Source organism: Nematolebias whitei, chromosome 14, assembly GCF_014905685.2.
Source record: "Nematolebias whitei isolate Nwh7 chromosome 14, NemWhi1, whole genome shotgun sequence".
In the NCBI taxonomy this organism is placed as follows: domain Eukaryota; kingdom Metazoa; phylum Chordata; class Actinopteri; order Cyprinodontiformes; family Rivulidae; genus Nematolebias; species Nematolebias whitei.
The window spans coordinates 9252308-9267521 of record NC_056511.1 but is presented as its reverse complement, the minus strand read 5'-3'; the positions used below and the strand labels follow the sequence as shown (position 1 = coordinate 9267521).

Below are 15214 nucleotides of genomic sequence, written 5' to 3'. Positions count from 1 at the left end.
TATATATATATATATATAATATACACCCACACACACACATACATGCATACATAAATAGGGGTTGGCACAAGTGGTTTCCATTTATCCGAGACTTCCTATTGTCGTCTGAAAGGGAGAAAGATACGCATTTTCAATTGTCCCGAACCCATTTTTTCTGCTTTAATATCTGCCTTAAATACGCTGATAATACATCTCTTGCAAAGTCTGAGGAGCAATGGATCACATTCGGGCTATCTTATCCTCTTTTTTTTAGTGTTCCACAACTTTGTGTTTGGTCCCTTTGCATGTGATAATGGCTGTTTTAGTACTGTCAACTGTTGCGTCTCAGCAAGAACACAGGTCTTTGCCTCCTGGTCTTTCCATGTTGAATTTGCATGTTCTCTCAATGCATGCATGGGTTTTATCTGGGTACTCCAGTTTCCGCCAAGTTAGGTTCTTTGACAGCTCTAAACTGTCTCTAGGTGTAAATAAGAGCATGACTAGTTTGTCTCCATGTGTCCTTGTGATGGACTTACAACCTGTCCAAGGTGTCCCCCGCCTCTTACACTGACTGCTGGAGAAAGGCAACCAGCTTACCTGCACAAAAAAGTACACGAAGATGGGATGGCTGTTCGTCCTGTAGTTGTACCAAACTGAGAAACGTAGAACACAAACTTAATTTCAGTGACTGAATGTGTACGCAATGAAAATTGCAATAGACTTTGTTGTTGGCTTCACCTTGTCTGAGTTAGGTGGAAACTTGATATTCCTCTGTTAGCAGCTGCAGCTAGTAGCTTCCACCAGCTTCCTACTCCAGGTGGAAACTTGAACACAACTTGCATAACGTGGCTCTTGTCAACATAATTTTCCCTTTAACTTCACAGAAGTGAAAGTACTTCCAAGCAGTGGCGTTCAAAGTGGAGGAATCTGTTTAATGTCATGTTCTCCCTCTGTTCTGTTTGCGCCACAAACAGTCCAGGTTTGGCATATTTGCACTTCAGAGTTCTACCCTTTGTGTTCCTCAAAATGACGTTTATAACATTAAATATTATAGATATCTGACACTTTCATATGCATTCAGAATTATTCATGTCCGCATTGTGATGCATAAAAAAATAGGGATGCACGATGTTGGATTTTTGGCCGATATGCCGATGTGTTAAAACTTATTTAGTCGATAACCAATACTGATACCGATTATTTTATATACTTTCCTTTGTCAGAACATAGCCCTCTTATTTGGGCTTATTTGCTACAAAAATTATGCAACAGCTGTAAGAGCTGGTGACATATATTCAGTAACAGCCATATGACATGCATACACTTGAACTTATATTAATTGAAGTGTTAAATGTTATTTATTAGCATTAGTCACCTGTGAGGCTGTCTCACTTGTTGAGGTTTGTTCCAGGTTCCTAGCTGCAGTGTAGGATACTCTGCACTCCTGTGCATGAAGGACAGACGTTTTAAGTTCAAAGTTTTTGTCTATCCATTGTGCTGTAAAACTAATCATGCTAACGGGGCTAACACGACGTCCAAATGTCTGTGGTAAAACTCACCCAAGTGCTATCGGCTATTAGCTTCTCAATGACGTCAGAAATGACGGCTTGTAATTCTGGTAACGTTACACCGGGAAAATATCTCAGACTGCAGACGATGTAGTGAAGCTCAACATAGTCCAAAAATCTTCGGAATCTGACGTCCTCAACGGGAAAAAAAAAACTTCCACACCGCTGACGTTTTGAATTTTCCTCTCCGTCGTGAGATCAGAGGCGTGCGTGATGTCGTCACGTTGTGCTGCCGCTGCAGACATCTTTGTCACTGGGTTGTCGTACAGAAACAGCGTCTTTTATATCGGTGAGTTATTTTGATGGAATGGTCGATGTCCGTTATTGAACTTAAACGCTAATATCGTCCGATACCATACCGATAATATTGTGCATCCCTAAAAAAATTTATAAATCCAATGTGAAATTTATAAAGTTAACACATTTTTGTTTGTCGTCCTGAATTCTTCTGGCTTCTTCATGATTTAATGATACTTTTTGGCTTTTAGGTTTCAAATTTGCAGATTTTTCAAAATGAAAGTAGATGTAATCCAGTACAGCCCTTTCCTGCTGGCTGAAGAAAACTCAGTTTGGACTTAGTTGGTAGTTTTCAAGGATTTGTAGCGCCGTGATGATGACCAGAGCGTTTGGGATAGGAAGGTCTTTGTTGGAGCACAGCAGTGAGTCCATGTGCTGTCGAGGTTTGATTGGAAAAAGGTCTTCTATTTATAGTGATAGAAAGATGGCCAGGACCTCATAGCTGCCCCTTTGTCCATTAATGTCTTTTCTTTCACAGTTATTAATAAGGATGAAGGAGCCATCAATGTCAGCTTCAGATTTTGCTTCAAAATGTCAGTTTTCTACACCTTTAGTGAAGTTAAATAATAAATTAATTAACCTTCAGTCACTCGGGTCTGCAAAAAAACTTGCCTTGTACTTAACAGCACATCTTTAATTAATTTCTGTAGCTACTGGTTTTAAAAACAGCTTTGCCAAACCCTGCTAACGTCAGAACAGACCGTCGGTTCTTTTCTAGTCAGGAGCTTCATAATCCGTCAGACAACACTTTGTCATTTTTAGAAGTTTTACATTATTAGGCTTTGGCTGTTTGGGGTCAATGAGGTTGTTGGCTTGGGGTCAATGAGGTTGTTGGCTTAAGTGTTAAAATTTATACATTGAGACAAAACACAAGTTACAAAATGTGACTGTAGAGATGAAACCTTAGAATTGGAAAACAAAAATACTGCACTGCTGAAATGCAAATCAGATTTTCCAGATTCCTGATTATATAAGATATGACAAGATGTTGAAGCATGTTGAGATTTGGCAGAAGATATTTTTCTTCTGGCTCAGTGAAACGTGTGAAACGGATAAAAGGGGAAAAATACCACCCAGAGTGAAACAGACAAAAGGTAGTAAATATCTGGGAAGCTTGTTGGAGAACCACATTTACAAAGTTCCCTCTTCAGTATGTCAAAGTTCATGCTCTATAATCCAGGTAAAAAAAATCCAACAACGTTCAGTCAGGTTGTCTGGACGGTTTCTTTTTTTGTTGAGACATTTTGTCTTTGGCTATGGCTTCCTCAGTGGAGTCGACAGGGGAGAGGGTGGGCCCCAGAAACCATCTTATGACCAGCAAACTGGTTGGTCCACTATGTGAGTGTGCGGCTTGTGGGACTGTGTTTGTTGTGGCTCCTCAGACTGATGAAGTCCTTTGGATGAAGGACGAAACGTCTCAACAAAAAAGGAAACCGTCCAGATGACCCGACTGAACGTTGTTGGGTTCGCTCTTCAGTGTCTCTAAACTTTTGTGTGGGTTCTCAGTTTCCTTATGGGACTCAGAGGATCAGTCGTGTTCCTTAAATTTTGAACATTATTAAAAAATTGTGCAACTAATTTAATCTCAAAATGGTCAGAGGTTTGATGTCTCAACCCATTCTCATCGTAGTTTTAGTAAAATAATTTTGAGTGATAAACCTGTTTTTTGACTCGTGCTACTCTCAACAGAAAACATGTCCAGGTCTGAAGATATCAGGTAAAACTACTTATTAAAAAACATGATTGAGGAAGCCTGAACCGTCATTATACTGTCAGTGACTCTTCTGTACAACCTCTAGCTTATATTGATGACGGATACATAAGTAGCTCTTTCTGTTTAAAAATTTAACTTCAAATTTGTTTGACAATTTTAAAGACAAAAAGGCAAAAATTAAAAAATATATATATTTTTTGCATCACTGTGTAGCATATAAAGCATTCATTTTGTTCTGGAAAAACCATAAAGTCGTGCTTTAGAGGACTGCCTCTCTCTCTCCTAGCTGAGACTCCAGTAATGGTAAACATTAACCCAGACCTTATAGGGGTCATGTAAAGGCTTTCATAGCCTTCTGTATTTGAATAAAAGCTTTATTTTGTTTTAGCCATGTGCTACATACTTGCGGTAACTGTTTTATCTAAACATACCAATCCATTCAGGGAAAGGAAATCAAATCTTGTAGCTTTGAACTCGTATTTCATTTTAAAAATGGAAGCCAAACAGAATTAAATTCAGAATCTCTCACAGAGCTTTTATTTGTCTTTTTTTTTTTTTTTGCCTTTACCAGTAGGAATTTTTTTTCTCATTCCAGTTAGTTATGGCATGCTCATTTGCTACATTTGTCTTGTGTTTTTCCTACAAGATCTTGAAATCTATCACTCAACCATTTCATTATTGTCTTATGGGAAACTTTGTTAGTGTTTCAGTATAATGTAATGTGGCTTTTTCTTCTTCTTCTTTTTTCTGCTGATAGCTAAAGGAACTCCCCCATGATGCTGGTACAGTGTTTAGCCTATTGACCTTTAATTATCCATCCTGTGGCTGTGGAGCAACCTGCGTGCCTGAGCCCAGCAGCTCTGCAGGGGGTTTTATTGATGGGTAGTGGATGCAGAGGAACAAGCCTCACTCACTGTCGAACATCAGATACAAGCATAAATAAAACATTCATGTTGCTCTTTTAATGAAGTCTCACCCACTGGGCGCGATGATGAAAAATTGATGCAGCTGCTGAAGAAGTTGCAAACCAGAGGGAATGATGAGCAGCTCTTTCAAAGCCAGAGTTTGCAGAATTTTTACTTTATTTTTTTAAACTTTTCTCTGTTTTGGAATTTTAAAATGACATTTAAGAAAGTTGAAAATTTTCCCAGTTGGCCTGCGTATTTTTATCTCATCAGTAGGATTAGGCCTGTCGCAATAAACAATAATTCAATTAATTGCATGATAAATGAACATTATCAACCTCATTTTCTTTTATCGGTTTTATTATTTTTCATCTCCTTTTCTACTGAAGACACCGGATTACAAAAGGCTAAACTCCGGTGTTCTTCACTGACCCCTCCCTTTCTCTTTTCTCTTTAAAATCCATTTTAACCGTCCAAAATTGCATTTTTGGATCGTTAAAAGCAGCTAAGCTACAAGCTAAGCTAACAGGCCGACCTCGGGGAAAAAACCTCCATCTTGTCCAAGCTCCAAAATTCATGGTTGAAACCCGTGCCTTTGTGTAAAACCTTGTTTTTCTTTGTAAAAAGAAGCTGAGAACTTGTTTACTGATTCTTTTTATTAAAAGCTTTGTGTGATAAACGTTATGCTAAAGAGCTCAAACCACACAGAGCGTCCGCCATTTTGAGAACGGAAAAAAGGAAGGAGAGACAGCCCATGTCATGTCAAGGGGCCTCCCTCGCATTTTAGTTTATAAATCTTTCTGAGTGCTGAGTTTGCAGAATCCATATCATGCATTTTAAAGTCTCAGCCATGTGCTCTTCCGGGCATCAGAGAGCGTCTATTGATCGTGAAGAGCAAAGCCCTGAACTGGAGCTGTGATGCAACAAGAAAAGAGGCCCAAAGATGTGTAAAAGGTCTCTTTGAGAAGATTTGCAGCACTTCCTTATCTCTGTGTGAAAGAATAACGCTTGAGCCCCTCTCTGTCATGCCGGCTGCGGGGAGATTTGTGCCAGATGCTGCCTCTGAAAGCACATCAAGTGGACAAGGAGCTCTCATTTCCACCATAGACTTGTATTCTTTCTGTGTGTGTGTGCCCTTTGATGTCAGGCAGCAAACGTGCGGTCTCCCAGGTGTGCAACACCTATGTATTGAGAAACACTCCTTGTCATCCAACATGCCAGCTTTTTACACCCTCCTCTCTGAGGGACTCCAACTGTTGGTACAAGTTTTATTCAGAGTCTGCAGGAACTGGACATTTGTAAAGTGCTGATATTCTCATAAGTAGCTTTAAATTGCTAATTTTGTTTCAGGATTTAAAAAATGTATGCAATTAGACTTTACATATTAATGTTTGTTTAAAATTGTCTTCAAGGTCCCATGATTCTTTACAATAACCTTTGTAATATTCAGACCCAGATACCGTGACCTTTATGGCCACTGAATGGAAACGGTCCACGTCTTCCTAATTTCTTCACTTATCTCCGGCTATCGGCCTGATCCGAACAGAGAAAATGAGAGTTTAAAGAGCATTTTTAAGATGACAAGTTTTATGCTCCTGGAAGCATTCAGTCTCATTTCATGCCTCACCAAGCTTGCGAGAGATTAGGTTGAGTAAACTGAGGCTGGTTTGTTGTGTCAGAGGTGATTTGGACTCTTATCAGTGGCAGAGCTGCAGATCTACTGGAGGCCCAAGCTGACAGCCTTAATGGAACGGGAAAGCTAATAATGGTGACCACTTAACATCTGAGGGTATTGTCTGTCTGTTTGGTGTATAATGAGCGCCTGTATGCAAAGAAGTATTCCCCTGATTATGTTGGATTAGCATTGTTAGAGTATTGTCCATCTATCTTGAATGGAAGGACAGGAAAACAGTTTGTCTTTTTCAGCATTCTGTGTAAATGTGTTGAAGTGTCAAATGTGACTCAACACTAAAACCTGTAGTCTGTAGTGAACATAAAAATGATTTAACACATTCAAGTGTGATTGTGTCTGCATCAAGGTGTGTAGGTACGGAAACCCACTAACAGAGAGCGTTAAAGGCCTAGCATTCCTTAAACAAATGCATTAGTGGTGTCAAACTCCGTTACAAAAGGGGGCCAAAATTAAAAACTTGGTCCAACTCATGGGCCAGTATCAGTAGATACATTAACTCAAGCCGGATACCTAACTTCATTCATCAACAGGAGTTTTATTGCTCTTGTTTGGCGTTCTTTGTTGCCGTTTACGCATCAAAATCAAAGATTTCTGAAAATTTGACTTGTTTTTTTGTTTCAAAGTCGGCCGGCTGTCATGAGAAGTCTGCACCAAATTAGGTACAGTATTTATCTTTTTTTTATATAGCAAAATGAAAAGCAATAAAAACATTTTATTTTTAATAATATCTTGGGGGTCCAGATGAGATGTTGATGAGGGCCAGATTTGGCCCACGGGCCTTGAGTTTGGTCAAATGCTTGTTACTCCATGTGATATTGAGATCATGTGAGATGTAAGGTAAAAAAAAATAAAAAATCACAGGCATGACTTTCAGCCAATACTACACAAAACTGAGCTCAAGGTTTGTACAATTATTATAATTTTTGTGTTGGCTAATGTCAGTTAGCTGTGGCAGGCAGCCATCTTGAATTGGATTGACTCCAAAATAATGAGTTATAGATTTACAGTTACTTTCTGAGTTTCATTAAACTTCGTCCAGTGGTACCTGAGATATTTGACTCACAGAAGATGACAGCAGCAGTTGTCAAACTTTACAGCATAGAGTGCAGTGGCTGCAGTATGTGTTGGGGATGATGCTCAGCTACTACCACACCAAACTGGAGTTCAGTATCTGAATAACTGGGTGAGTCATAACCATTTTTGTCTTTAAGGTTGCTGCAGCCATCTTGAATATGTGGAAATGCACAAAAAGACATGGGCATAACATTTTTAGCGCTTTGCTTTGGTCTGAATATCAAAAACTGCCTGACAGAAAGTCTAAGAAATAAACAAGTTATCAAATAAACAAGATATTGACAGGACACTCAAAATTCCTTGATTGGATGCAGTGTTTTATTCTGGGATTGATGAGATTAGGGTTGCCACTGAATCAGAAACTGATGCAAAAAGTGAGTAAAAATGTTGAAAAACACAATTTTTTAAAACAAAATATTTAAATTGTTTTATTTATTTTGCTCTTGTTTGCTTCAGTTATGACTTTAAAAGAATTGAATAATTTAATAAAAACGTTTTGGAAGTTAACATAGTGGGGCTTATCTGCAGTTTAAAGTGTAATTATGTTGACAATCCCCTTGTGTTTCCTCTTCATGGACCGGTCATGTGGGGTCTTGTTCAATCCTGTCCTCACATCCACATATTCCAGGGTGATGGTTTTTTTCTGAATAAATCACTCCTGTATCGGGCAGACACAGACGGCAGACACACCCACAGCCAGCAGTTTTGGTTAAGGTCCACAGATCATGGGGCATGTGTGTTTGAGCTGCAGTCCATGCTGCATAAAGTCACAACAGGAACAGATAAGGCCAGACCCAGGTTGGCTTGGGAGCCAAATCCGCAGAAACCCCCCAGTGCTAATCGGATTAGCTGAAAAGTTAGCAGGACGGCCCCAAAGAGACACAACGTTTTTTACTCTTGACTTTTGCGACATATTTTGTTCTTCAGCCTCCATAATCTGCTTCTCGTCCCAAAGCCGCTTCACGTCATCTCCGTCGCAGTAAACAACACATTCAAAGCACCGTGAACTGCTTTTAACCTCGGCATTGGACGACTGGTGGATGGGGGTGGATGTGTGAGTATGAGGGAGGGGGGGTCTGTTCCACCCAGGTGGGGGAACAATGGCAAGCCCGTTGTCTTGAAGGAATGGTTGGTTGAGCATAGCTCAGAGGCGGGAGAGACGAGAAGAAAAAAAACGAGTTGAGAAAATCATTGGTGAGAAGGAGGAGGGGCGCAGGGTGGAGGTGGAGGAGTAAAAGGCTGAATGGAGGCAGCAGGGTGGCAACTGGACTTCTAAAGCTCTTTTCATGCTTGGTCTGTTTCAACCAACGCTGAAAACACATGAGGACACTAAGGTCTAGCTTTGCCTAATTGTTTTTCTTTCTATTTTAAAGCTATTAGATAAAAACAAAAGCTGGACGTCTGTGTTTTGCTCCCACTTAGTGTGTAGCAAAATTTAACTGACCTACATTAATATCTGAAAACTCAAGTTGAGTGGGTGGGGGCGACCACGATTCCTGTTGTTGTTTTTTATTCCCCCCCATCCAGGTCACTGAAGAGGTTTTCAGACTTTTAGGTTTTGTGCAGAAAAGTAACAAATCCTTTTTGATTAGAGGTTAAATGCACTCAACCAAAAAGAGCCAAGTCACAAGTTTTAAGCATAGTCAGTACTAGGGATGTGCGATATGGCATAATATTCATATCCCGATATATTTTGTGATGGGTGGCGGTAACGATATACATCGTGATATGGTTTTGGTATAAAACTTGCAATAGGAATGAAAAAAAAGCATAGAGTGTCCTTTTGCCAGCATTTATTTTGAAAACTGCTATAACACAAAATAATCTGTCAAGAAAATTCCACTACTAGGTCCAGAGAGTTTTTAAATAAAGAACAAATCAAGTATTAGGCTTCTTTCTTGTAGTGCAAAACAGTGCAAAATATGTAGTTTTAGCCATATGTTTTTAACAAAAGAATATGTTGTTAACTCTTAACAGTTTTCAGTCTTCTCACTTAAGAAATGAACAGCAACAGAGCAGCATTTTACATATTAAATAAAGGTTGATTGATTAAAAAAGTGCACACTGAAAATACTTACTGCTTTGCCGTATACGTAGCATCTATTATGCGTCATCGCTGACGCGTTGCGTTTGTTACGCGTCACCGCTGACAACCCGGAAATGTGGGCCAAACCTGGAAATGTGGACCGGTGTTGTGCCAAAAACCGATGGGCTTCCAAATGGCAGCGGTGGGAACGTGCACGGGACTTTACCAAGAATTTAACAGGATTAACACTTAAAAACAATTATTTGTTTGCTCAAAATTATATTTAATTAATTAAATTTTGCCTAATAAATGCACTTTAATGGTCAAATCAGCTGCATTTCGCCAGGGCGGTACAACTGTTTTGATCGTTCCAAACAGCAAGCAGACTGAAGGTGGGGAGACTGGCAGGTCGATTGAGTTTTTAATAGCTGGTGAAGATTCTCAGTCATCCAGGACATGGTAAATTCAAAAAAGTTTACGAAAAAAAAATATAAAGTATAATGAATAAAGTCCAGTTGTTTTTGTCTTGAACTTTTTGAATTTGTAATTATAGCCACGTTTACCTATTACATGATACAACAGCATGCCATACAGCTATTACTACTCTACTGCCATCAAGTGGCTGAAAGTGGTACTGCTCAAATATTATTATTATTTTCGGTCAGAATGAATGAAAACGGTCATATCGCAGCCAAAAAATGGTTTATAAATATGGGAAAAAAATCCTTAAATATGTCACTTCGGCCTGTAAGTCGCAGGGCATGTAAAATAGGCAAAAAACTGCAACTTATAGGCTGAAAAGTACGGTAACAAAATTCAAATTCAAAACCTCTCTGTCAATATATATGGTGCACGGTAGAAATGGTAGACATTTAGCCTATGACAGAGATCTGTATTCTACCGGCTAACCGCAGTAATGCTCGTTGATGATGTAATTGGCTGGCGTGAAAGTATAGTAGAGCAAGCAGGTAGCAACATGGTTGAGCGCGCAGGGGAGGAGCTCATTAAAAAGGCAGGAGCAAAAACGTCTATTATCTGGACCTGGTTCGGGTTTAAACAGTCAGACCAGGAGCAGAAAAATGTTGACAGGCTGGCCAAGAAATACCTTTGCATTCCAGCCATGAGTGCTCCTTCAGAAAGGGTGGCAACATTGGTGCATTGGTGGCAACATTGTTTCATGCCACTGTTCTCTGTTAAAGCCAGAGACTGTGGACAAGCTAGTGTTCTTGGCCGACAGTCTTTAGACTCTAACAAATGCGCTTTCCTAGTCAGTACTGTTTTTTGTTTTGTGTGTTGCCCATTAACCTAGTGTTCGGTTAAGAGAAAAGAAAAACTTATTGGGCTTCTTCGCATGTTTGGAAGAAATTACTTTTACAGATTTTCCAGCTCTCAGTTTGGACTAAGGAGTTTGGACACATGCAAGTTACACATGTCTGTACAATTATAATGATGAACACATTACCATCTAATACAAAGTTAGACTTTAGATACAAAAGTCCCAGGGAGGTTGGGAGTGTTAGAAGTGGGTGGGGGTGATGGTGTATCAGTTCTTGTATCTCCCCTGGCTGCAGTGAATTGGTCTCATGTGAACACTTACGTTTAATGTGTAGATATATATATATAAAAAAGTTAGGGTAGTGGGGTGTCCTCCTTGGAAAATATTCCTGGAAACTGTGGTTGGTGCTCTCACCTGCAGTCTGTCTCTGAGTTGTGAACACTTCAATCACCTGCCGTGTATCAGACAGCAGGCCCCGCCCTGCTCTGCTCCGACTGGGTCAATCTGTGGCTCTGGTTCTTTTTATTTGTTGAAAGCAGCATCAGTTTAATCTCTCTATCATCACTGGATTGGATTTTTTAACACATAACCATAACAAAACAAATGTTCCCCCTCAGTTTTAAAAATCAGTGGGTCTTCAGAGAACTTTAATTCATGTCTATTTCACTTAGTTTTCTACCGGACACCCTCGAGGCGAGAGCCGTTTGTCCACGATGAAAATAGGTTGTCTCAGACAAAACGGAAACCGCTTATGTTGACCCCTGATTTACATTCACCTTTCCACTTTTTACTTTTAATATTTGATTGTCTGCATCTTAATTAGCATCTTCTGATAATTTTCGTTTTGGACGATGGGTTCCGTTTAAGCCGTAGTGCTTTGCCGTTCGTTATGTTTATTTGTCACCGCAAAAGATAATTATCTATTAACAGTTATTCTCCTAACTTACTAGAATAACCTTTAAAAATGAAGAAGAAACTAAATTAATTTGTTTTTCACTTTTACGTAAACAATTGAAGATGGAATAAAACAATGTCACAGAAAGAACCAGTCTCCGTTCTGTCTTGTGTGAACAAAGTCCTGCTAGCGTATGACTGAAGGAAATTAGGTTACACTACACTGATGATCTCATAACACCTGATGGCTTCAGACTGAGAAGAGAGGGGGGAAAAAGGACCTATCTATACCATCCTCTGAACCACATCAAACTGAGAAACGCTGGGTTTTTGGTGCCATCCTTGTTTTCATTTGTAATTGTGTGAATGGACCCCTATAGAACAGCAGCCAAGTTCAACATGGCTGAAAGAGCTCTTGGCAGCCTGATTGGACAGCCCAGTGTCAAACTGGACAGCCTCGTTTCGCCTGCATTCCCCCAACGATGCCAAGGGAACTGATTTTTCTGGCCAAGATGTGGGTTTGTGGTTACAGTCAGCCGGGCAGAAGAAAGATGAAAATGATGCCATGTGGACAAGAAGCCTTTTTTTCTTTATTCAGCAAATATGGCAGCTTATCTTCAGACTGGCCTGGGAAGAGCATCTGCCAACCGCAGTGCTTTGAAAATTTAAGTTAAAGGTCAAATTTTGTAAGAACAAAGCCACAATCAAGTGGCTGTTTGATTTAGTTAAGTGTTATTTATGATGGATGTATGGTTTCTGAATAATGTGGAGGAAATAGAGTTGATTTATGTGCATTTTTGTGTCTTTCAGCGTGGGGCAAACTGGAGCTGACTGTAAATGACAACCTTGAGGTGTATCTGGGCGACTCGGCAGAGATCCCTTGCCATTACAGCTTCACTGATGCAAACAATGAGCCCAGCTTTGTCATGATCAAGTGGATCCAGTGGTTTATGGTGAGTAGAGCTGAACACAGAAAAGACGCTGCCCACTTCCCATATTTCAGATGTGTTGCTCAATTTGGATAAAATCAAAAGATGATCTTACATGAACATTTTAAACAAAATTGTACATTTAACCCATAAAACTAACCCCATAAACCAATATTTTATTGACCATAAAAATAAAAATGGTGCACTTCACATGTTCAAACTAAAAGAAAAATTAGGTAATGTTGAACTTGATGGCAGGAACACATCTCAAAGTTGGAGCAGATGCATGTTTGTGACACAGTCGCTCTTCTTTTAACAGCAGTCTGTAAACTTCTAGGAGTTGAGGAGACCAGTTGTTGGAGTTTTGGGGGAGATATTGTGCCATTCAGGTCTGATGTAATATTCTAGCTGTTTAGCTGTCCTTGATATGGTTTGGTTTTATGGATTCGAGCAAGACTTCAGACAACAGGAATGGTTTAAAGGTTTTATGCATAAAACACTGTTGGTGGTGGTCAAGGTCCTGGAGCAAGCCCAATCTGCAGAGATATGCAAAGTTAGTGGACTGACAGTTTCTGTGAGCAGGCAGATAAACAGAATGACAGCCACCAACATTCTTATGGAGAATAGGTGAGCGTTTCCTGAAGGGGTCGGGCAGGATGACGTCACCGGAGCTGACAGGTGTACAGCTGAAGAGCTGGTTGGAGCAGAACGGGGTCCAGACTAATGTTCAGAGGCGAGAGTCGGGTGGAGAGCAGGGGGTCGATACCAGAGAGTAGGCCTGTCACAATAACAAATTTTGCTGGGCGATTATTTGTCTCAGAAATATCTTGCAAAAAAGATCTGAAGCTCTCGACCTTGACCTCCCTAAGTGGTTTTAAGAATCTGTTGGACTCCTGGCAGGGACTAATGCAGACATGTTCCTGTTTTTAGTTTTCTACATTTGCCTTATAATCTAGCTGTTTTTGCTATTTTTTTGCCATCTTATTTTAATTTGTAAAAATAAATAAATAAATCTGTATGCCTCTTTTATGATTGTCTATTGTTGTTGCTGTTGTCCATTGTTGTCATCATTCTTTAAGAAATCAGGTCTCTCTTGTAAATGAGTCCTCGAGGCTCAATGGGATTAACCTGTCTAAATAAAGGTTGAATGTACGAATGAAAAAATAAATTATTGTGATAAACTATAATCCATCCATCCATTATCTTTTACCCGCTTCTTCCATTTTTGGGTCACGGGGGTCGCCGGTGCCCATGTCCGGCAATCACTGTGCGAGGGGTGGAATACACCCTGGACGGGTCGCAAGTCCATCACAGGGCACAAGGCAACGATAATATTGTTTGAAATTTAACAATTATTAATTGTCAAATTTTAAAAGAAATGTTGATTTGTTTGGTGTGTAGTACCTTTTTTGACCACCTGATGGCAGTATAAGAGCGTTTGAACCGAAGGATGAATAGTTGAGCAGCATGTCTCTATAAGAAAAATGGGAGGTAGGGTCCTTGATGTGACATGGGCTGATATAGTGACATGGCGGACGCTCGGTGATTTAAGTTCTTTAGCATAGCATTTTTCACACAAAACTTTTAATAAAAAATCAGTAAAAAGTTCTCAGCTTCTTTTTGCAGAGAAAAACAACTTTTACACAAAGACACAGGTTTCAACCATGAATTTTGGAGCTCGACAAGACGGAGGTTTATTCCCGAGCTCAGCCTGTTATCTTAGCTCGTAGCTTAACTTCTCAGCTGTTTTTAACGATCCAAAAACGCGAGTTTGGATCGTTAAAACAGATTTTACAGAGAAAAGTCAGTGAAGAGCACCAGAGTTGAGCCGTGTCTTCAGTAGAACGAGAGAGACACAAAAAAACGATAAAGCCGGTAAATGAAAATGGGGTAGATAATTTTCATTCATCATGCGATTAATTTATTTTTTGTTTATTGCGACAGGCCTACCAGAGAGTCAGAGGTCCAAGAAATCCATTTTTGCTATGTCTCCATCTGTGAGACATAGTAGTTAATCCAGAAAGGTGGGTCGATACCCTGGTCAGATGGGTGATAAGGTAACAGACGAGGAGCAGGCAGGTCGAGAATCCAAAAGACAAGCGTGGGGTTGAGACCAGGTAATCCAAGAGAGCTGTGACATGAACACTGGACATCTAATTCCTCAAAGGGTTCGATAATCTGGCAGAGTGTGACTGAGCACGAGGCTTAAGTAGTTTTTTTTTGTTTTATTTCAACCTTTATTTATACAGGTTAATCCCATTGAGCCTCGGGGGCTCATTTACAAGAGAGACTTGATTTTAACAAAGAGTGATGACAACAGTAGGCAATCATAAAAAGCATACAAATTGAGAAGAACAAATAAAATAAAATGGTATTAAGAAAACTAAACAAAAACAGCTAGATTGTAAGGTGATGTAGAAAACTAAAAACAGGAACATGTCTACATTGGTTTTTGCCAGGAACTTAGCAGATGTTTGAAGCCACTTAGAGCGGTCAAGGTCGAGAGCTTCGGATCTTTTTGCAAGATATTCCAGGAAACAGGAGCGGAGTAGGAGAAGGCCCTTTTGCCTATTTCAGTCCGCACTGAGGGGACACTTCATGTAATAATGTCCTGAGAGCGCACGCTGTAGCTGCACTCACGCAGTGACATGTAGGAGGAGATGTATGAAGGCAGCAGACCAATAAGTAATTTAAAGATGAAAATGTACTAGTGGGAGAGTCTGCATGAATGATGACCAGTTAACCAGTGAATACAGGGTGCAGTGGTGGGTACGGTAGTTACTGCCAGTTATGAATCTTAGCGCACCGTGATAGTCAGAGTCCAACATCTGCAGTGTGCTTGTAGGAGCATTCATGTAA

The 15214-nt window shown here is 39.9% G+C and overlaps 1 protein-coding gene across 1 annotated transcript in view; it reads left to right on the top strand.

Moving 5' to 3' along the window:
• mcama (melanoma cell adhesion molecule a) overlaps nt 1-15214 on the top strand; it is an 83953-nt gene that overhangs the window by 41059 nt on the left and 27680 nt on the right. The window contains exon 2 of the mRNA XM_037688246.1: nt 12237-12379. Within this exon, the coding sequence (XP_037544174.1) occupies nt 12237-12379 (143 nt within the window). The remainder of the gene's footprint in view (nt 1-12236; nt 12380-15214) is intronic.